The sequence below is a fragment of the Carcharhinus amblyrhynchos genome, chromosome 22, assembly GCF_965287045.1.
Source record: "Carcharhinus amblyrhynchos chromosome 22, sCarAmb.v2.hapA, whole genome shotgun sequence".
In the NCBI taxonomy this organism is placed as follows: domain Eukaryota; kingdom Metazoa; phylum Chordata; class Chondrichthyes; order Carcharhiniformes; family Carcharhinidae; genus Carcharhinus; species Carcharhinus amblyrhynchos.
Genome location: NC_137345.1, coordinates 46,020,460 through 46,044,398, shown reverse-complemented (window position 1 = coordinate 46,044,398; position 23,939 = coordinate 46,020,460). Strand labels below are relative to the sequence as shown.

General features: G+C 40.7%; 1 protein-coding gene across 14 annotated transcripts in view; it reads right to left on the bottom strand.

Annotated features, from left to right (window-relative positions):
* anks1aa (ankyrin repeat and sterile alpha motif domain containing 1Aa) overlaps positions 1 to 23,939 on the bottom strand; it is a 373,296-nt gene that overhangs the window by 45,306 nt on the left and 304,051 nt on the right. For all 14 annotated transcript variants that reach the window (XM_080210246.1, XM_080210245.1, XM_080210251.1 and 11 more), the window contains 2 exons: positions 18,363 to 18,515; positions 11,651 to 11,758 (listed from right to left, as the gene is read on the bottom strand). In XM_080210246.1, coding sequence (XP_080066372.1) covers positions 11,651 to 11,758; positions 18,363 to 18,515 — 261 coding nt within the window. The remainder of the gene's footprint in view (positions 1 to 11,650; positions 11,759 to 18,362; positions 18,516 to 23,939) is intronic.

Genomic DNA, 23,939 nt, shown 5'->3' with positions numbered 1-23,939 from the left:
CTTTTAGTATAACAATTGCAGTTGATTTCACCATTAACATGAATATCTTATTCAATATGTATGTGGCTTCCAGATTGTGAGGTACAATCAATAAGAGCCATCATAACATGGCACGAGGACAACTCTTAATTCTTGACACATTACTTACACTGTGGCATCTCTTCTGCTCGATGACACAGAAACTAGGAAAAAATAAAAAGCTCTACATCCACAATTAAGGATATAACTGAAAATAATTACTGCTCTTGCAGTACAAACAAAAGGTTTGGCCTCTGAGAATATCCACATCGAATTCTACACACTTAAGGTTGATATTCAACTTTCAGTTGGAAGTAAATCAGCTGAAAAGTTCATGGAGTTTGGGTCTGCTACATATGCTCCATATCACTGGTCAAGCAGAACAACTGGATTCCAAGTGTCACAAGCATTACTCTGTTATGCACACATATCCGTGGCCCATATAGAAAGATGCATTCTCCTGAAACTTTAAAAACTGCATGAATTATAATCAAATTTGTTAAAAAAAATTACTGAATTAAAAATCCAAATAAGAACACCAAAAACAATGCCTAAACAATAATTTCATAACACTGGCTGTGGAAGACTAAAAATAAATTACAAAATTGAAGGCAAAATGAATTTTAACAGTGCATTGGGACACAGTACTTGAAATTCACTGAAGAAACAGTTCTTTAGGACTGTGAACATATTCAAAGTTCTTGTATCCATGAGAGAGGCCAACGTTACTCTAGACCAGTGGTTCTTGAACTGGTATTCATAATTATAAAATAGATCTGATAGCTCATTTCAGAACTACTCTAAATATGATACACTAATTATAAGTTGTACTTGTCTGCCACCTTTAATAAAAATATTATTCTGATAACAGATAGAGGAAGATAAGGCAGTGGACAATGAGGTATGAAGTGTAGGATCAGAGACTGATAGTTAATGAGATAAATTAGAGAAGCTTTTGAAAATGAAAAGATAAATGGATAGTTGGAGGAGATTAGGAAGGGAGTCCCAGAGTTAAATTTCCTATTTGAAGATATAGTGTAATGGAATTATGAGACAGAATGGAAGTTGGATCCTTTGAGGAGTGACAGGATAAAGTCAGTTTTATCAAAGGTATGGGAACTGTTGGAAGATAGGGACAATGAGCATGGAATGAAGACAAACAAATTTGGAAAACAGAAGCTGGGAGGGGAATGGGGGTGTGTTTCATGGATGTGTGAGATGATAGAGGAACAGTGAAGTATGGAGAAAGTTAGAGCGAAGTTCAGAGGAAGGGTTCAGCTGGAAGGCAGGTCCTGATTCCATTGGGAAGAAATGTGGACTGGGAACTCACAAATGCCAGCGCATGACCCAGGATGGAGGGCAGCCTCCTGAAGATTCTGCCCCTCTCCCGTATTGAATTATTAACAGCACTATGTTAGTCGTGGGAGATGCCAATGTCAGTAGGGAAACAAGTGGGTGCCTCAAGATGGATGTGCTTTAAGAATTTTTCAATGATTAAGAATATAAAATGGCCACGGCTGCCGTACCAACAATGTGGAAGAGGGTTCCCTTCATGGGATAACGCAATGCAGCGTTGACTCTTTGGCAACAAAGGTAGCAGAGTTTAAATTCAGTGAGGCATCAATGGTGTCAGGCTATGGCCTCAGCAAAAGTCCTCCTGCTATTTGGAAAATTCCAGATGGCTTGAAGCACCCTCAAAGACAAATTTAATTGGCCCAATTTACTAATTGTTACTGGTACACAGGTAGCTGCCACCCATACCATGCCAACTCACTCCAATCCAAAATTATTTGGAAGTCAGCTAGCAATGGAAAACAGTAGGCTTTCCTGCTTCTGCATCACATTGAAAATTCTGCCCGCTATAAAATATTGAACATTTCAGCATATTACAAATATTTTATAGAATTGGCAGACATAGCATGAGTCCATCTGGCAGCAGGTTGCTTTTCTTCTCTTTCTGGAAAAGAACAAACAGTCTCTATCTAGGGTAAAACAAAAACACTAGCCAAGGGAAGCAGTGATATCAGTGGTCTCATGCTCAGGTCTCCTGATAAAAGCTTCCATGTTGACATTCCCAAGGTCCTAGGACAGTGTCTTGAACGCTCTTATTTCTACAAGTTTCTGTGTGGAGTTAAAAACTTGGAGTCACTTTCTGCCATGGACATCTTTTCAACCTAGTGGTCATTAAACATTGAAACAGTATTGGCATTGGTTATTCATTAGAGAGGAACTCTGCACAAGTTCAGGCCTTTCCTGGAGGCATAAGCGTGAAGCCTAACCTGAACTAATATCAACTACAGAGCACCCGGAGGAAACTCATGCAGACATGAAGTGACTGTGCAAAGTCTGCATGTCCTCCCCTGCTTGGATTTCCTCCGGATGCACCAGTTTCCTCCCACAGTCTGAAGGATGTGCCGGTTAGGTGCATTGCCCATGCTAAATTCTCCCTCTGTGTACCCGAACAGCTGCTGGAACATTGCGACACGGCAATTCTCACAGTAATTTCATTGGAGCCTACTTGTGACACTAATGAACTAACTTAGAAGATACATTATGGGCAACATGGTGGAAGAGTGGTTAGTATTGCTGCCTCACAGCATTAGGGACCTGGGTCCAATTCATGCCTTGGGTGACTGCGGGGTTTGAACATTCTCCCCATGTCTGTGGTTTCCTCCCACAATCCAAAGATGTGTGAGTTAGGTTTATTGGCCATGTTAAATTGCCCCGTAAGTATTAGGGAGGCTACCTGGGGTAAATACATGGGGTTATGGGGTTGGATCTGGGTGGGATTATGGTCGGTGCAGGCTTGATGAGCCAAATGGCCTCCTTCTGATCTGGAGATTCTATGATACATGACTGAATCCAATAGCGTAGCCACTGGTCTCAGATGGATAATTACAGTTTAATGGCAAAATTAAAATGTATGTAGAAGGAATGAAATAATTTAATGAAAATGACAAAACAATTTACATATGTTATTGGGGCGGAACGATGGCATGGTGATTAGCACTGCTGCCTCTTAGCACCAGGGACTGAGGTTTGATTCCAGCCTTTGTCACTGAGTGTGTGGGGACTGCACATTCTCCCCTTGTCTGCATGGGTTTTCTCTGGGTGCTCCAGTTTCCTTCCATAGTCTGAAGATGTACGGGTTAAGTTGATTGGCCATGCTAATATTGACTCTAGTGTCAGGGGGATTAGCAGGGTAAATGTATGGGGGTCACAGCAATAGGGCCTGGGTGGGACTGTGGTTAGTACAGACTTGATGGGCCTCCTTCTGTAGTATAGGGATTCTATGATTAATCAATGTTAGCCAGAAACAGGTCAGTTTAGAATACAGTTTTGGAAATCTCCAAGCAGGATTCCCTCTTTCCCTCCCTCTGAGCAGCAGAGATGTGACTCCAAGTGAACAGGAACAGATATGGACTTTGGAAAAGTTAGAAGTGAAAAGATTAAAACAGCAAAACCTAATGAAAGCTTTAATTTTGGAAATAAAACGGAGTTACCAGAAGCCAAAAATACTAGGTTAACAAGATAAAAATAACCAGTAACATAGTTACTGCTTTCTCACACTCGTGAACCAAAGCCAGTGAACATGGCATGATAATGCTTTCTTCCTATTTGGTCTTTTTTTCCTGATATCTTTCCTCAACACTGATAGAAGAAATTTTGTTACCTCTGGAATCCATTGATTTCTACTTCTGCAGAGTTAGGAATAACCAGTGCCTGGACCATTTATCAGATCACCACTCTTACATCACAGGCCTGTTTTCACATTGGAGCCAATCGATCGAGTCATTCATTCGCGATTGCTGGAGTAACATTAATTTAAGGATGAGGTTTTGGAAGTGTTTCCATCATTGTTCACAATTATCGGGGAAAAAGAGGTCTGCACATCGAACATATTATCTATCATTCTCCTTAAAAAGAGACCAAGAAGCACAAATTGAAGCAACTGTGCATGGATTGGTATCAATTTGTATTGTCAGCTCAAAATATTCATCATCTTTTAATGAAAATTATTTTCAGTCCCACGTATTTTTTGTAAATTAATATTTTCTAGTTTAAAAAAAACGTACCTTTTCAAACTGCATTAGAATACGCATTTCTGACCTCTTCCTGGATTGTCCTTCACCAAACAACCCAGGAGGCAAATGCCCTTCACCTAGGCATCCAAAACTGCTGCTAGAACTGAATGCTGGGGGCTTCAAAATGAAGATGCAGGCTAATCAGCACACTAATTTTTCCTTTCCTTTATGAGGGAACTCAACTCGCCTCCCCAGTGACATAGTTAATTCCAGGACTCAATCTGCCGCAAGTCAATCCTACACAACTATTTCATGGAACAGCTCAAGATTATTACCAGATGTTAAGTCAAGGTCCCATCTGCCTTCTCTCAGGTAAAGATCCCATGGCTATGCAGCACCAAGGGGATTCTCTGGTGAACATTCATTCTGATGTGGGTATGCTGGCGTTGGACTGGCGTAAACACAGTAAAAAGTCTGACAACACCAGGTTTTAGTCCAACCGATTTATTTGATAATAGACTCACAAGCTTTCGGGGTTAGTCCCTTCGTCAGGTGAATGGAGAGTTCTGGCCTCAGACAGAGCATATAAAGCACAGACAGTTTAGAGATTACTGATTAGAATGCCAATCCTTACACCTAACCTGCTGTTCAAGACCATTCGTTCCTCAGTCAACACTAAAGCAAAAGATCTGGACATTTATTTCATATCATTTACTGTGCACTAACTGCCTACCGTGTTTCTAATACTACTGGGGACTTATTATAAATTAATTAAAAGGATGGGGGCTTTGCTGGCTAGGCCAGCACTCATTGTCCATCCATGCACCGTGACTGCAATTCAGAAGTATTTCTGAGTTTTTAAAACATATAAACTGGATTGGAGTGTTTCAAATTTTCTTCCAAGAAAAATTAAATTTATTAGAGCTACAAACATATAGATTCTAAAGGCAAATAACTGCAGATGCTGGAATCAGCACCTCACCTTCCAGCCCAGCACTTTACAGCCTTCTGATCTCAACACTGAATTCAACAACTTCAGATGATTAGCTCTATCCCATCTCCACCCCTTTGTTTTCATTTTTTTTTACTGTTCTCTACCCTTTATTTCTTTCTTGACTTTCTTCACTTTTCTTCCCACTCTTTCCCTTACCTTTTCTCCCCTTTGCTTCTCCTTTTCTAAATTTTACCTCTGTCCCATCCATGCCCCCCACCCCTCCCCCAACATCTTCATTTTAGCTTCTCTGCCATTTGGCCATTCACACCCTTTATTTTCTCTGTGGACACCTATTAACTGGTTTCCCTGATTTCTGTGGCTATGACTCATCTTTCATTCACCCCCCTGCAGTAGGAATATCTCCCACTTTCTGCTCCTTTTAGTTTTGACAAAGGGTCGTCTGGACTCAAAACGTCACCTCTTTTCTCTCCTGCCAGACCTGCTGAGATTTTCCAGCGTTTTCTCTTTTGGTTTCAGATTCTCACGTACATTCCTCTCTGTAATAGCTGCCAAATACTAATGCAAAAGAAAATGGATATCATAAGGGCAGTTTTGAAAAATACTGAAACCTGAAACAAGTGTTGGAAGTTATTGTGTTTCATGCATCATCTAGTGCCTGTAGTTCACAAAACCACACTCAGCTGTTGCAAAAATAATATCTTAAAGGTGCAGAGTATCTTCACGCCCCATTCCACTCACAAATACGAAGATGTGCCTCACTGCTCCAATGAAGATAAGTTACAGCTATAGCAAGGGATTCACATGAACTTAATTCTAGTGAGGATTTTACACGCATGGACAGGTTTGGAAGCAGCCGTATTTCCCAGTTCTGCACATGATCAATGAATGCAATTTCACGCTGACTGGCCATTTAAATTCCAGCCACTGTGAAATGCATCCAGATAGGGCCTGCTAGGCCAGCGGGTATGGGAGTGTGGCAGATGGTGTGTCCAATAGTGGCCCGGCAGAAAGTTTAAAGGGCTGCCAGAGACCACTGCAGACATCAGATGAGGCAGAGGGAGGTCTGCATTGTGGTGGCAATGAAAGAAACACCAGGCAAGAAGGCACTTCAGGCTGACAGCAAGCTCCAGATTCTCAGATGAATGCCTATGTGCCCTTGAGGGACATTCTGATGCTGTGGGATGGAAGCAGACAGCCACCCGCTACACCAAGGAGGTCTGGGCAGAGGCAGCAGCTGAGGTCAGCAGGCATGAAGTGGTCCAGCACACAAGGATGCAGCACCAGGTAAGATTAGTGATCTTCTGTACTCATCAAGGCTGTGTTCTGAGTTGGCATAACCCAACGTGAAGGAATGAGGAAGGGTGCCTGCCTTTAGATACATGGGTGCAGGAATCAGGGAGTCTCAGAACACACCTCTGCCCATGTGTTAAGGTTGGAGAGAGGATCTGAAGCCCTGGGTCCATCAAAAGGTGAAGGTGTGCAAATTGGTTGCAGGAGAGAGAGACAGTATGGTATAGTGTTGGAGGTGGAGATTTGAATATGCAATGGAGATCTGAATATGCAATGGAGCTTTGCTTGCTGGAGAAATGCAGCCAGGTGATCTACCACTATTGGTGGGATGATGAACCTGGCAATCCTCACCAGCCACGAGCTGGGAGCCCTTGAGCTCGAATGTGTGCAAGGAGGGTCCTCAGATTGCAGACAGGGCTCATGACTGAGAAAGCTAAGAGTCCAGTGAGCAGAAGTGAGACAGTGAAGAGTGAAAAGAATTGTAGGATTGTCTCAGCCTTCATAAAGACTTCTGAGAAAGTGTGTACAGAGATTCACTAATCACTAAACCACTGTGATGCCATTGATACCATTTGCACCCAGTTGCATATCATGGACATTGTGTGACATGAATATAACTGACCAATTGTTTTCCTCCCTCAGATGTGCCAACTTCAACAGCCAGCCAGGAAGCTCCTCCATGAACACGGGAGCTGGCATGCATGGCAGGTTCTAACTCTCTGCACCAAGCACCAGCACAGATACTGGCAAGTCCACGGACAATAGCCTGGCAGCTCAGTTGGTAGTGCACTGTGGTGAGCACATCACATTTGCCTGAACAGATGATGGACAGAATGCCAAGAGCGCTGACAGTCAGAGGACTGCTGGAGACCAGGACCATGCTGAGTCTGAGGAAGATGATGGGCCCCTGGAGTCAGCAATCAGGTGGCAAATGCAGAATATTTGGCATGATGCGTGGAAAAATCTTGCAGTGATCCCAGACGATCTGCGTGCCACGATCCGTATCACGGAGGAGTGCATGCAGAGCATGAGTGCTGCATTGATCCCAAGTTAGGAGTGAACAGCCCCATCCATTGACAGAGTGGTGACTATCACCAAGAGGCAGCTCCAGGGACAGAATGATAGGTTACTGAGGTTATATTCAGACCTGTAAGCCCTCATACAGGCAATGACCTCAGGAGGTCACTGCCAGTGCGAGATAAGGATGCAGCCCCCCGTCTCAAATGGGTGCCCACCCATCAAGAATGAACATGGAGGCTCAGACACATGAGGGAAGGTGAGCTGCCTCTTGTCTCTGTGGACTCCTCTCATGGAGCCCCAGTCAAGGACAACAGCTCCTTCGTTTCTCTGCCAGCCTCTTCACCCTCACCATTTGACTCTACATCTGAATCATCATTGGATTCCTTGGCTGAGGCAGGTACATTTGCCTCAGTGTCCTACTGGTCCAGTGGCTCCCCCCTTAATAGAGCACAGCACACAACAACAAGTGAATATTGCAGTGCCTGCCTCCCCACAGCTTCCAGACTTGGGAATCTCATTTTTAGCAGAGCTATTGTCTTCTCTGCCTAAGCCTTGTGGAAACATGGCAGTGATTGTACCTTTTCTCAGCCTCTGTCCTTGGGTGCCTAATTGGTGTAATCAGCCACCTTTTCAAGCAATACCCCTTAGAACTCACCTGATGAAGGGGCAGCATTCCGAAAGCTTGTGATTCCAAATAAACCTGTTGGACTTTAACCTGGTGTTGAGAGATTTCTTACTGTAGTCAGCAGCTTGACATAGCTATTTGCAGCTTACTGCAAGACTCTGCAAAGATCATCCAATGACACCTGGAAAGATCTGGAGGCATAAAAGTTAAATGCGATAGTGACCTCGAGAGCTACGGGCATCAGATGTCCACCCATACAACTGGAGGCTACCTCTGGCCCAATCATCTAGCAAACTGACATGATGGCTTCCCTTGAAAACTCACCTGTTCTGTAATACTAGGCGTCAGTCATGTAAAGGTAGTTGGATCGCTGCTTGTACACTTGAGGGTGGACAGTGGTACCTTTTGCCTGGTCATCCTCCTAACCCTTCCTACTGGCCTTGAACATCCTGTCCCTGTGTCTCTCTCGAACTGATGTCTATGATCACCTGGCCTCCTCTCTCTTTAGCCCCTTTCATCCTCCTTGGAGGAGGTGGTCTGTGCCGAATAGACAAGACTCATCAGCAGAGATGCATATGGTGCTGAGCCATGCACTAAGGGTGCCAAAGCATTGGAAATCTCAGATGTCACAAGACTGAAAAGTCCTGGAAGCTCCAAATACGAGACACGCGCCTTCAAAGAAAGCAGCAAAAACATTCATAATACTCAGTCTAATCCCAATCCAAACTCGCAAAAACTCCTACCAGCTCAGTCTGGCCACTTGCCTGTGTTGTCAGTGTGCCAACCTAAAAATTGCAATGTAAAATTCAGATCAAATAGAGTTTTAATCCTCTCTAAATGAGCTGCCTGATTGTCAGTGGGTGTGAATCAGATTTGTGCTGGTTCCTGCTGACTGAAATATCGCACGAGTACACAATGACATCAGGATGCACACCAGATGTCTCCCTGCACAATTTCATGAGCTTCCAGGTAGGATCTGTGCCTACCCAAGCAGCATAAAATTCTGCTTGCTCTGTATCTGCTGCTCAGTGTCTATGACCTTCCAAGATTCCAATCATTAAACTTCATACTATTTCACCGTTTATTTCAATGCTTTTTAGCCATAGCAAAAACATCATTCAACCTGTAACATGGCTGAGAGTAGGGTACATTTTAATGACTTATTTCCTCATTTTCTGATAGTTGTACAGACAAAAAAATCAGTTTCAATGCAAATCAAATAATTTTGGCTGGAATTGCATCGTAATTTTTGGTCGCACAATGGATGAAATGAAACATTCTGTACTCCCTGAAAAGACAGCAGATTATATAAAAGCTAACGCAAAGGAAGATGAAACTAAAAACTGGTAAATCACAACAGTTTGTACTTATAAGTTTAAACTGTCTTAATTGTATCCTCAAAAAGGAGTCAGTAGTGGGACTGAATGTTCTGAAAGGGAAGAACTAATATCAATTAAACAGCAAAAGCTTATATAAACATAACATTTTTAAGCAGGAGTAGAATACAAAGCCATCGTGACTGTAAGTCTACAGCGGCTCATTGAGAACATATAAAAGTTAAAGTTTATTTATTAGTCACAAGTAGTCTTACATTAACACTGCAATGAAGTTACTGTGCAAATCCCCTGGTCGCCACACTCCGGCACCTGATCGGGTACACTGAGGGAGAATTTGGCATGGCCAATGCACCTAACAGCATGTCTTTAGACTGCCGGGGGAAACCGGAGCACCCGGAGGAAACCCACGCAGACATGGGGAGAATGTGCAAACTCCACACAGACAATGACCCAAGCCAGGAATCAAACCCGGGTCCCTAGCGCTGTGAGGCAGCAGTGCTAACCACTGAGCCACTATGCTGCCCCAAATATCCTGCCTTAGGTAAATGTTCTTTCAGCAGAGTGTGGAACATCCTTCCACAAACGGTCAATTCTTAATTTTAAACTTCAGAGCTTTGCTAACCAAAGCTATAAAGGGATAAGGGAAAGGGTGGAAAGAATTAGGTCATAGATCAACCATAACATCACAATGGTGGAACAGGGGCTAAGTGGACTAGTCTTCTGCTAGGTTCTAAAAGATTTGAGAAGTTAGGAAGTAAATGAACAATCTTGACATGTCTAGGTGCTGGTGTTTTATTGATCTGGAGATCATCAACACCACCAGCATTGTGCGAGGTAACTGATACCAGCAGGATTCAGTTTCAACATCTGTCAGTTTGATCAGAGGAACTAAGAATGCTTTTGCATTCAGTTTATGGACCTTGGTTTAGTTCTATTCTTTAAGTCGTAGTTGTAGCAGTTTGAAATACCTGACTTTGTATGTGTAGAAAAGTCTGTCTACAAAATTGAGAAGTGACAGAGAAAGTGAGAGCGGAAAGTAGACGCTTACCTGATTCAAGAATGTATGGATTCACCAGGAAATTACAAGCAGATATACATGCGCCACTTAGATTTACAATTTCATTTGGATCAAGAAGAATTCAGATCTAAGGCAGCTACCAGCTTGAAAGATCAATTTACTCAAGGGCAGAGACACCAGGAATAATAATTAGCAACTGGACAAATTGAAGTTCATCACATTGACATTTCAGAAGGCGAATACCATCCACTCAGAGGAAGGTGACTCAACCAATTCATTCATCTCAGCTCATAGAGACGAGGTCATATTCTGGAAAAGTTGCATATAGACTTAAAATCCATTAAACAGCTTGACTATCTAATGGCAAGTTAAATCTAATCCTAAATTCAACACACCAATTTACACCACACTGATCTCAACAGATAATCAGCAAGCAGTTAGTACTGAATTACTAAGGCTCACAGATCTGTTCAGTGACACTTGTTATTCATTTAGTCAATTAACTCTTCCTTCTAATTATTTGTACACTCATTGTTGAAATGCTACCAACTATGATTAACTAACATGCTTAATAAACAGCAGTAAGTTCATGACTTGGATGTCAGACTTCTCAGATAATTGAGAGAAGAGACATAAGACCATAAAAAATAAGAACAGGAGTAGGCTGCTTGGCTCCTCAAGCCTATTCTGCCATTCAATTGGTTCATGGCTTATCCTACATTCTTCAACACCACTTTCCTGCTTTTTCCTCATAACCCTTGATTCCATTACCGATTAAAAATTTATCTATCCTGGCATTAAATATACACAAGGTCTCTGCCCCCACAACTCTCTGTGGCAAGGAATTCCAAAGACTCTCAACCATCTCAGAGGAGAAATTCCTCCTCACCTTAGTCTTAAATTGGCACCCCTTTATTCTGAGACTGCCCTCTGGTCCTTGACTCGTCAATGAAGAGAAACATCTCCTCAGCGTTTATCCTGTCAAGCCCTTTAAGGAGCCTATATGTTCCAACGCGATATAATTTATTAATTTAACAGCTTGTGTGAATCCTGATGGAAGATTAATATAAATGCTAACATAATCCAAAGCGACTGGTGCAAACCAGTTTGGGGAATCAAAAGTGACATCATTAACTCCTAGGCATAAACTGCGTGGAAATAAAAGATGGTTATTTGTCAAAGAGTTAATGTAGCAGGTTAAAAATTTGTCTAATGCCTTTAACAAATATTCTTATTCAAGTATTGGCTTGAGTGCTTACAATGTTAGTCCAACTAAGGTGATCCCTGTGTGCCGTACCTAATACTGTTATTAGAATTCTAAAAATGCTACCAAATATTGCACAGTAACCAGTATCATCTGACCTTCAGTTGGGACAGGCGTGGTGGTTTCTGGGGTGGTTCTTCATAGGGCCGATCCCCAAGAGAAGCTAAGATTCGCTTTCGATGACCGAGTAAGGCTATTTTCAGCACCTAAAACAACACAAAACTGGATCAGGAAAAGTAAATAATCATATGTAAAATTACTTATCTCACTTTCAAAAACAATAACTTGTATTTGTATCAATGCCTTTGAAGAAACAAAACGTCCCAAAACATTTCACAGGATTATTTTGAAGCAAAATGTGATATTCAGCTACTTCGGAAGGTATCAGGACAAATAACCAAAAGCTTCATCACAGGTTGGCTTGAAGGAACGTTTTAAAGGAGATGGAGAGAGGTGGACAGATTTTGTGGGCAGGGATATTACAGCTTCAGGCTCTGGCAGCTGAATGCACAGCTACCAGTTGTGGAAAATGTAAATCAAGAATGCTCACAAAGGTCAGAATTAGAGGGATGCACATATCTCTTGGAGTGTTGTGCAGCTGGATCAGATGATAGAGATATGAAGGGGTGAGCTCATGGGAGAAAACAAAGAATAAGAGCATTAAAATTAAGGCATGCTTTAACTGGGAGTCAATGCAAGTCTGCATATACATGGCTGAAGAGTGCTTAGTACTACTGAGGATATAGTTAGCAAACATTTGGATGACTTCAAGTTTATTTAAGGGTAGAATTGGGAGGCTAGCTAGAAATGCATTAGAATCATCAGACTTGGAGGTAACTAAGGAATGGATGAAGATCTCGGCAGCAGATGAGTTGAGGCAGGGATGAAACAGCAAAGGGTGACCTTTAAAATTATGAAATGTTTTGAGAGTGTGGATCTTCTTGTGGGGAAGGGCACAACAAAAAAAACCATCATTGTAGGATAATCACCAAGAAATCCAATAGAGAATTCAGCAGAAACTTTACCTAAAGACTGGTGAGAATAAGGAACGCCACCAGGATTGGCTGATGTGAATAATACAAATGTATTTTGAGGGAACTTAGACATGTGAGGGAGATGGAAATCAAGGGTTACACTGAAAGATGGGAGGAGGAATGGGTGGAGCATAAATACCCGCATCAACTGCCTGGATTAAATAGCCTGGTTCTGTGCCACTTACAAAAAAGGAGGGATACAACAGACTAGTTAGCTTACATTTGTTGTAAGGAAAATATGAAAAGTTACTCTTAAATAAGTTGGATAAACCCAAGGTAATCATTCAGAGATAACATGGTTTTGTGAAAGGCAAGTCATGCTTAACCAACTTTCTGGAGTTCTTTAAAGAACTAACCTTTGCTGAGGATAAAGGAGAGCCAGTGGACACACTGTATTTATATTTCCAGAAGGCATTTGTAAACTGACACATCAAAGGTTATTGCAAAAGAAGTCACATTACAGGAGGTAATGCTGGCAAGGTCACTGGATTGGATAACTAACAAGAAACAAATAGTAGGCATAAATGGGTCTTTTTCAAATTGGCAAAACGTAACAAGTGGCGTGCCATAGGGATTAGTGCTGGGACTGCAACTGTTTACATAAACAATTTGGGATTAAGAGATCTGAAGGATGGTTGCCAAATTTGTTAATTTGCTGATGACACTAAGATAGATAGGAAAGTAAGGTGTGAGGACATCACCATATTCAAGGAAAGGTGTAAATACATTGGAAGCAGTATGAGAAGGTTTACCAGATTAATAACAGGATTGGGAGGGTTGCCTTATGAAGAAAGGTTGAACAGGCTAGGCTTGTATCCACTGAAGTTTAGAAGAGTAAGTGGTGACTTGATTTAAGATCCTGAGGGATCTTGACCAGGTGGTTGAGGAGAGGATGTTTCCACTTACAGGAGAATCTAGAACTTGGGGGATCAGTGTTTATAAATAAGGGGTCGCCTATTTAAAACGGAGATGAGGAAAAATTGTTTTATTCAAGAGGGTCGTGAATCTTTGGAACGCTCTTCCTGAAAAGGCTGTGGAAGCAGAGTCCTTTAATATTTTTACAGCAAATCTTTGTCCACTCACTTAACCAATCTATATCTTTTTTGTAGTCTCATTATGTCTTCTTCGCAATATACTTTCGTATCTATCTTTGTATCATCAGCAAATTTGGCAACCATTCTGTCAATCCCTTCATCCAAGTTAGTATATAAAGGGAAAGATTCCTGGTAGCAAGAAGATGATAGGTTATCGGGAGTAGGTGTAGTGCAGATATGAGGTTACTTTCAGATCAGCCACGATCTTACTGAATGTTGGAGTAGGCTTAAGGGACTGTATGGCCTACTCCTTGTTTCAATGTTCTAAACATTATAAAACAGGAAATAAGGGGTGTTAATAATGATTCAGATATGTGGTTAGAACATCAACTCAGGGTCATGTATGAAACCAAGGCTGCCAACCGTCTGATTTAGTCACAGACAATTGTCAGGAAGAGGGACGAAGTTGATGGTTAGGAAACAGAGTTTCTAGTGGAGACTGAAGACAATGGCTTCTAACTTCCCAATATTTGACTGAATTAAACTTCTATTCAGAGAGTATTAGATGTTGGGCAAGCAATCTGACAATTTAAAGAGAATAGAGATGTGGAGAGATAGAAGTGTCATCAGGGTACATGTGGGAAAATCCTTCATGGGCATCCACAGGTAATGGTACTGGAATACAAAGAGAATCACTGCATTAGATTCTCTGACTACAATTAGATGGTAAAGAATGGAACCAAACGAGGGCAGTCTTACCTAACTGAAAAGTAGTGGAGAGATTTAAGGGGAAGATGGTGCAGTTAACGGTGTCAGGGGTTACGAACAGGTTGAGAAGGACAAGGTGACATAGCTTATCCTTTGTCACAGTCATATAGGATATCATTCACCCTTTGACAATTGACTAAATATCCTAGATGCTTGAACACACTGCTCAGATAAAATCACTTGTGGTCAAGGTGAACAAAATGGAGCCTAGAGATAAAGCAATCCTTTTCACAATTTTCAGCAAAGGCTGATAGATTCAACTGATAAGAAACACTATTCAAAAATTATTTAGAACCTACAAGCAATCAGCTCTTCACATAGTTGTGTGACCTTGCTGAATTGACGTCTATACCATATTTGCTTTCTTAGGGAAACAGTAACTGAATGTTCAACCACATTTTCTAATCAGTTGTGTCTGCAAAGCTCCCTCATTTGGGATACTCTCTTTTGTATCTTTGTATGCAATCTGCATTCTAAGATGATGTCACTAAGAGACAGCATGTAGGTGAGAAAGAGTCAGCGAGGAAGATGGTAACCTAGTCCCTTTTACAGTCTGAATTAAATGTTGGAGGATCTGAAAGAACAGCTTCTGGGTGAATTCATTCAAATTTCCCAGGTTTCTGTAAAAGATCAACTGGGCTCCACTCATTTCTGCCCCCACAGCGAAAAACAATTCAGATTAGCTCACAGCTCCTGAGACTGCAATGAAGTAATGCAGCAGATTACAAAATGAACTGTTGGCTTATCAGGTGGGGTAATATGCCACTGTGCTCCAAAGAATTTTGCCAGTATAATGCCCCAGTTTGTTCAACAACTTCTCTGGCTGCATTGAATTCTTCAGCCAGACGATTTTGTCTGGTGCCTAATTCTCTATCCCTGTGCTGTAAGAATACCCTAAGAATGCCTGCATATTGTAGAGTCACACAGATTCTTTTAAAATCCATGGAATGCTATCCAGGTATTTTTATTTCATTTCTCATACATTCCAACCCTGCAAACTAGCTAAAGCTGACAACTAACTTCAAAAAGCTGACACAGCCCCCAAAAGGCTCATAACTCAAAAACAGCTCTCATTATAAGCAGGCTATGCGAAAACAAGCTGCACATTGGTGGTATACACTTCAGGAATCTACAATGTCTGTTCATCTGTACTGTAGAAAAAAGCTTTGCGTGAAAATTTAAAAGGGACAATAAAAATGCTTAGCACATAAAATTGGGAGATATTTCTGGGATGGGATCTGAGACGAACATTCTTGTAAAATTTAGAAATTTTACCTTAAAAATATACATTTGCCTTAACTTCTATGTTATGACTAATTTAGATTAAGTTCTTCGAAGATGAAAAATCCAAGTGACATTTGGATTTTCAACACACCAGCCAGACCAGTGGAATGAAAGAATGATAGAATCAATGGCACGGAGACAGGCCCTTCAGCCCAAACTGGTCCATGCTGATCCAATGCCCATCCAAGCCAATCCCATTTGCCTACATTTGGTCCATATCCCTCTAAACCTTCCTATCCATGCATCTTTCCAAATGCCTTTTAAATGTTGTCAATATCCCTGCCTCAACCACTTCCTCCAGCAGCTCATTTCACATACGTACCACCCTCTTGTGTAAAAAAGTTGCTCCTCAGGTTTCCATTAACTCTTTCGCCTCTTAACTTAAATCCATGCCCTCTAGTTCTCGATTCCCCATCCCTGAGAGAAAGACTGAGTGCATTCACCCCATCATGCCTCTCATGATCTCATACACCTTTCTAAGATCATCCCTCGGTCTCCTAAGCTCCAAAGAAAAAAGTCCTAGCCTGTCCAATCTCTCCCAATAACTCAGTCCCTTGAGTCCTGGCAACATCCTTGTAAATCTCTCCTGTACCCTCTCCAGTTTAATGACATCCTTCCTTTAGCAAGGCGACCAAAATTGAACGCAACAGTACTCAACCAAAAATTGCTTTAACAGGCACATTCAACTCTTCCACTCCAGTTGACAGGGTCACTCCTCTTTTGGGCCATCAAGACACTGTACTCCATCCAACACATTGACTTATTATTTTCCAATCGTTCCAGTTTACACTTGCAGTTTCCTACATCTCTCAAACTGATCTAATAATCTATACCCTTCAACCAGCCCAATGGAATTTGTCCACCTTTCCATTGAGGATGGCACTCTGAACCAGTTCAGTTTAAGCAGACATTTTCCTCCCTCTGACCACCTCCCACAAGATGGCACTTGCCTCCCTCCCCATACTAACACCTCATCCCCATCCTTTATTGTATCTCAAAGCACCACTACTTTTCTGCCCCCTTTCTGTTACCATCCCGCTTCCCTTCAAGTCACATATTTTTACCCTTCTGTCACACTAGTCCCACCCAGGCTCCGCTGGTTGAAATGATTCTGGCTGCTCTATGCCATAGGTCAGAATATGTGTTTGCAAAGATCCCCACCTGTAGAATGCTGCGACTGGAATCCATTCCAAAGGCAGCACACAATCCATGTGGTATTAAAAGACTGACTCCCTAAAACAATGTCAGTATGAAATGCTATTGGTTAGCATAAATGATTGTTCTGCATTTCTGACAGTGTTTGCCAAAATTCAGTTAAGTAAGCAATACAAGGTGGCAAAAGGTTTAAACAAAGTTACACCTGGAGACATTCTCCTTTCTGACTGTCCTGTGATTCAAACTGAAATTCAATGAGCAATCTTGGCTTTTGGTTTATTTTGAGGGATTATGCATAACTTCTGACTGACTTCAGGAACATTTAGAATAGTATCTTCGACAATATTTAGCATGTTGGCTATTGCAATGGGAGGGGAAGCCTTGGATCAAAATGAACTATACCAATTTTTGTTTACATCCAACTGTTTTACAAAAGTAGAAATTCTATCGAATTGACCTTTGAAGGTAGCTTTCAAACGAGGGAATTAGGTGCAGAAACTCTCACAGCACTGATCAAACCTTAAGTTAGATCAAACATTATCATCAAGGGCAGTAGATAGAAATGTAATTTCATCAATTGTTTCTATATCATCTAGCAACAGTTTGGCATCAACAGCAAATGCAGAGGTATTCTTGAATACATCCATGGAGACACAAATCAAGAGCAAAATTCCCTGGTGGATATTTATCCCTCAACCTACGTTACTAATCCAGAATGTCTGGTCGTTATCTGATTCCTGTCTAAGACATAAAACAATGCAACAAACTGACTGATGATTTTTCTAATATTACAACAATGACCACAAATCAAAAAGTACTTAATTTGCCATCCAGAGGTCAGGAAAGCACTATATAATCCAAACTCTAATTCAATTACATATTCAACAATTTGTACAACTGTTTCAATCATTCGAAGAGCAACTTCAGTAAAAACTATTCTCTTTGAAAGCAGTTATGCATAATTTAAAATTTAAACTAACGGATTCATTCTCAGTTAGTAGAAATACACTTTGCATTTTTATATCATCCTTAATGCAGTAAAATATCCCAAAGCATTTCATGGGAGCATTACCAGTCACATTTTTGCTCAAATCACAGAGGTATTAGGCCAACTAATCCAAAGTGTGGTCAAACAGGTAGATTTTAACAATGTCTTAAAATATATAGAAAGGTGGGGAGGGTAACAGAAGGAATTTCAAAACAATCATTGATAGCTAATTTGTACCAGTAAAGAAAAAAGCAAAAGAGAAAGGAGTGGAGCAAGACACAGAGAGAGAGAGAGAAAATCATAGCAATATTCATCCCCAAGGTTTCTCCCACTTCTGAATTCTGTCAGCAGCTGAGAAGCAGGTGAGCCATAGCTCAAAAGCAGTGAAGAGAACTGACTGGAATCTGAGTGTCCCACCACCCCAAAATAGTTCTAAAAATTTCTTCATGGTGAAGTACAAACACAATACAATTATGTAAGTATATGACTTTTCAACAGAAATCAGGTCTGTGAAAACTGATTACAAGATGACAAACATTTAGCTTACATTTACAATTTCCAGTTCCCAGAGGTTTTTCACACAATCCATTGAATTGTACCCACTGGACAGAAACGTCTGACTATAATCCTGTAGTCCAAGTGATTCTAACCATGCCACGATTGAAGTATTGCTGTTTCCATCAAAAGCAATTGGCTTAATCTGCAACACAAAATCAATAATCAGAATATAGTATATTGAGTTGTTCCAGCCAATCAAACTATAGTAATGGAGGTTCACATGGTAAGGATAAAAGCATTATAATTTTGGGGAGATTATCCTGAAATTTCATTAGTCAGTCCAAAGGCTGACTAACACAGCGCATTCTATAACCCATGCATTGCCTAATCTGCTGTACCTCAGATTGAAATGAATGCTAGCTCCTGGTGATAGGTTTATGTCTTCAAATTCTATCAGGTAGGTTGACTGACCACTGGAACACAGAGATAATTTTATTCTAAGGTTCTATTGTCAGACATATCATCTTAGAAACTTAAATTCAGCGACCCTCTTCTTGCCAGAATAAATTTGAGCCGTCACTAAGTGGACAATAAACACCAAGACCGTCATATCAGTAATACAGCAGGAACAAACAAAAAAGACAATGGATTTGACTAATAGTGAACTAAGTAAAATATCATGATCTTTTTAAGGGTCCATTTCTACATTAACTTTCTTTCTTTGATCTTGTGAAATGATTACAAGGGTGTAAAACAGAAAACGCTTGATAACTTTAGATAGTTGGGTCCCAAACTGAAAAAAATTACCAGCACTCTCCCTAGCCAGCCATAAAACAAAATGAAAAGACTAGTTTTTAAAAAAGACGTGAATTGCACATGACCCCAAGATTTCACAGATTTCTCTTTTCATAAATCTGCTGAGAATTTATTGTCTATTTATACCCCGACCAAGGCATGAACCTCCACAGAACTGTCACTAAATGATGATCCATGGAAAGACCTAAAGGCAGTTTTGGATATCAAACTCCAATTAAATTTAAAATATTCAGTGTAATCTACTTCATTGTACCTGGTTTCAATACCAATAACTTACATAGCATTAAAAATTACTTACTGCAAATATTTGACATTTACCAATTAAATATGTTATTCATTACCATTATCTTTCTATTGCTTTCAGGTCCAGGCATTTCGTAACATTTGTCTTTTCAAATGAAGAATACAGTATTACAATGAGGGATTACCATGGTTAATGAGACCTAGATCATGCAAATCCTATAGGATTGTAATCCATTCGGTGCAATTAATACAAGGGTGAAACTATAACTGTTGAGATTTTTCACAATTCATGGATCATAGTAACAGCTAGGGTAGATAAGATGCTACTTCACAGGTTGCAGTCTTCAGTTAACATTTCAAAATCAAACTTACATACTTTCTCACGTGAAAGAATCAAATCTCCATATTCATCCCATAATATTGCAATTAACAGATGCTAAACAAGGCTTTTTTTTGGAAAAAATGGCCTCCTCTGTACTGCCCTCGCACGCAGCAGCACCCCCCCCCCAACCCAATGGAGGTCTTTTCAGCGCTGCATTTCTCCCCCAGAAACATAAGGAAGGTGCATCAGATAACTTTTTTGAAGTATATTTATTAGTGTCACAAGAAGGCTTACATTAACGCTGCAGTGACGTTACTGTGAAAATCCCCTAGTCACCACACTCCGGTGCCTGTTCGGGTACACTGAGGGAGAATTTAGCATGGCCAATGCTCCTAACTAGCACATCTTTTGGACTGTGGGAGGAAACCCACAGGGAGAATGTGCAGACTCCACGCAGACAGTGACCCAAGCCAGGAATCGAACCTGGGTCCATTGCACTGTGAGGCAGGTAACCACTGTGCCACCATGAAGACTAAATGAATGAAGACCAAAACAAACTTATCAATTCATCAATGCTTTTTTTTCTCCTTTGTTTCTTTTTTTCTTGCAAACCTTATATATAATCCTACAGAATCACTGGGTGGTTAAATTAAGAACCCAGAATTTAAGAATGTGTCCTTTGATATGAGATAACGATAGAATTATTTTGGAATTTAGCTTGAAACCCCAAGGCCATGTCCATCCCTTTAACTTCATAGCCAAACCATGAGTACAAACCTATGCCCTGTCACTAATTCTACTGAAATCATAAATTTAAATTAAACCATTAGATCGCCCCGTTTAAGGGAAACCTTTGGCACAGAATCCTACGGCATTGATTTCTCTCCATTACAACTGCCTGGAAGCTCACGTGGCGCAACAAATACTGATCAAGAATAAATGCAGCGACTTCTAATTTTGATTTATTTATCTAAGATGTTATCACTAGGACTATTTTAGTACAATAAGAAGTCTCACAACACCAGGTTAAAGTCCAACAGGTTTATTTGGTAGCACGAGCTTTTGGAGTGTTGCTCCTTCTTCAGGTGAAGGAGGAACAACACTCCGAATGTTTGTGCTACCAAATAAACCTGTTGGACTTTAACCTGGTGTTGAGAGACTTCTTACCATGCTTACCCTGTCCAATGCTGGAAATTCCACATCATGACTATTTTAGTACTCAACATTATCACACAAATTAAAAAATAATCACAATTTTTAGTTGTTGCCCAAACTGAATGAAAAATAAATAAATTCTAATAAAATAGGACTTTCTGCCTGAAGAAGCACCTTTACACAAAGATAAGCTGCTGAAAGTGATGATAAAATAGCACGTTGTAGCATTTCCAACTCATGACTATGTAATAATCATGCAGATCATCGCACAATCTTCACCTTGACATCATCAAGACACTGTTGAGGCCAGAATGAATTTCCAGCCCTGATTCTTTTCGTATTTTAATGCATTCTTTATATGCAGTTACAAGCAGACGTTAAAAGATTTGGGATCGTCATCCTTGGAACAGAGAAGATCTAATAGAGATTTACAAGATGATGAGGAGTTTGATTGCATAGAGAAAATATATTCCCACTGGCAAGTGTGTCAATTTCAGTGATCACAGAGCCAAAGAAATTTGCAAAATATCTTGAATAGAGATGAGAAACACGTTTTCACTCAGCACCGTCAGGGTCTGGGATGTTCTAACTGTAAAGGTGAAAGAAACTGTTTCTCTGATTAATCTTAAAGAAGATTGGATTTAAGAACTGGGAGCATGTAGAATTATGGACAAAGGGCGGAATGTAGCAGCAAGCACAAGAGCTATTTCAAAGAACCAGAAAAAAATGATGATTGAATGACGTCATTTTGCTCTGTTCGTTTTTGGTACAAAATATGGCAGATCCACAGCAGGAGTAGAATCCTACAATCTGAGGAAATGCAGTGATTCATTAGGGCACAATCACTGCAACTAAATGGCAACTGAGAACTTCATTTTTTATTCTCATACATTAAGTTTCTATTGTGCCAAGTATAAAGTGCAGCAAACAAAAATAAATTTAAATTACAAATGACAAACTCCAAATTGGTTTGGAACAATGAACATTCTGAACAGTACAGAAACCATACTCCAATTTGGAACCACAGACAATCCCTCTTGTTCTTTCCTCTCCTCCCCCTTTTCCCTTTTTCTATACTTGCTTAAAATCTGTTACATCTCCAACATTTTCATGTGTCAGTGCAGATTTGATGGGCTGAAGGGCCTCTTCTGCACTGTAGTATTCAGTGGCTGTGATTTTCCCAGATCTGATGAAAGATCATCTATCTAAAACATTAACTTTGTTTCCTTCTTGCTCAGAATTTTCGGCATTTTATTAATTTATCCATAATTTCAATCTCTTGATACAATAACGATCAGCCTTCTTTGAAAGGTCCTAGTTTAGCCCAAACCAACAACTTTCACTGGGGTCTATTAACAAATCAATATCTTCTGGGGATAGAGGGTGCGTTACAATCTGAAACCAGGCTTAGGAATGTGAATTTCTTGCTTGTGATCAGTTCTGTATTCAAGATTTAGTTGTATATTTCTTCAGACAATCTGGACATTTCATTATTTAAACCTACAACGGGTGGGATTCTCCAATCTCGTCCATACCCACCCTGCTGTCAGTGAAAATAGAGAATTTGATGCTTGGCCAAAACTCCATTCACTGCAGTGGCATTGGAGAATCTCAGCATGGACGAGGTCAGAGGTTTTCGGCAAAGGTATCCAAAGACAGTGGTTCGCACTGCTACCTCACAGCACCAGGAACCCAGGTTCGATTCAGAGCTTGGTTACTGTCTGTGCAGAGTCTGCATGTTCTCCCTATGTCTGCGTGAGTTTCCTCCAGGTGCTCCGGTTTCCTCCCATAGTCTGAAAGGTGTGCTGGTTTGGCGCATTGGCCATGCTAAAATCTTCCTCAGTGTACCCAAACAGGCGCCGAAGTATGGCCACGAGGGGATTTTCACAGTAACTTCATTGCACTGTTAATGTAAGCCCACTTGTGACACTAATAAATAAACTTTTTTAAAAAAAGTACATTGTTCAAATTGTAAGCCAATATTATCCAGGGAGACCCAAGTACTCAAATTAGTAACCAAATCATTCTGGCCAGATGCTTTCAGAATACAACTATTCATCATCCCCAAATATTTTTAGACAAATATTATTGTTTCTACATATATTATTCTGTGTTTGTCCACAATAAATACAGCTGGCTCTATCTCAGGCAAAGTAATCTAAGTTTCATCAAAGATGATCAATTTATTTTCTACTATTTACCAGCCCAGAGAGCTTTGGGTAGCCTGAAAATGTAGCACACCTTCTACAATCATCAGTTACAGATTATTCACAAGTATTGTAAATAGCAGAGCTTCTAGACCAAATATCTGTGGTATATCAATGGTTACTTTTAACAGACAGGGTAATTTCCATTTATTACCATTCGTTCTATTGTCAAGTCAATTCTCAATCTGACTAGACAATTAATCAAACATTTCACTGAGTTTTAAGGCTTTTGAAAATATAAAGGTATGTTCTGTACCAGAAATTACATCTACTAGATTGTCCTCCTCCATGAGCTTAGTTGCCACCTCAGAGAATTTGAATAAGTTTGCAAGGCTTTTTCTTCTAAAACTAAATCAATTATGCACAATGAACTGTACAGGTATTTAGTGTTCAGCATCTTGTAGAATGCCCTGTTGGGCAATTATCATATGGGCCTGAACTTTACCTTTGGAGTGTGCCCAAAGTCAGTGTGGGCGGAAGTGAATGTGAAACGTGCTCGCACCCGAGATTGCGCAGTTAACATAACATCATGCTGCATGACTAGTTAAGGCCTAACCAGCATGTAACCCGTCTGCCGGTTGGGTTAATACTAAACAGGGGTGGAAATGCATTGGGTGCCGGATTCGATGCGGATCTGGCAGGCGGTTCTTGTACAGATTGCCAGGGTACCTGTGTGGGAGACTGAGGGAGCTTAATTCAATAATTGCAAGGAGTTTCGTGAACAGTAATGGTTTCAGCACCAGAATGTTAGGGAAGGCAAGTGGGCAAAGTGCCTCCATTTACTGGGCTCTTGGGTGTCCTATTGCAGGAGGTCAGTGACAGGCGGCACATTCTGATGCACAGCAAGAGCAAGAGAAGGCTGTCCCACTTGACAAAAGCGGCC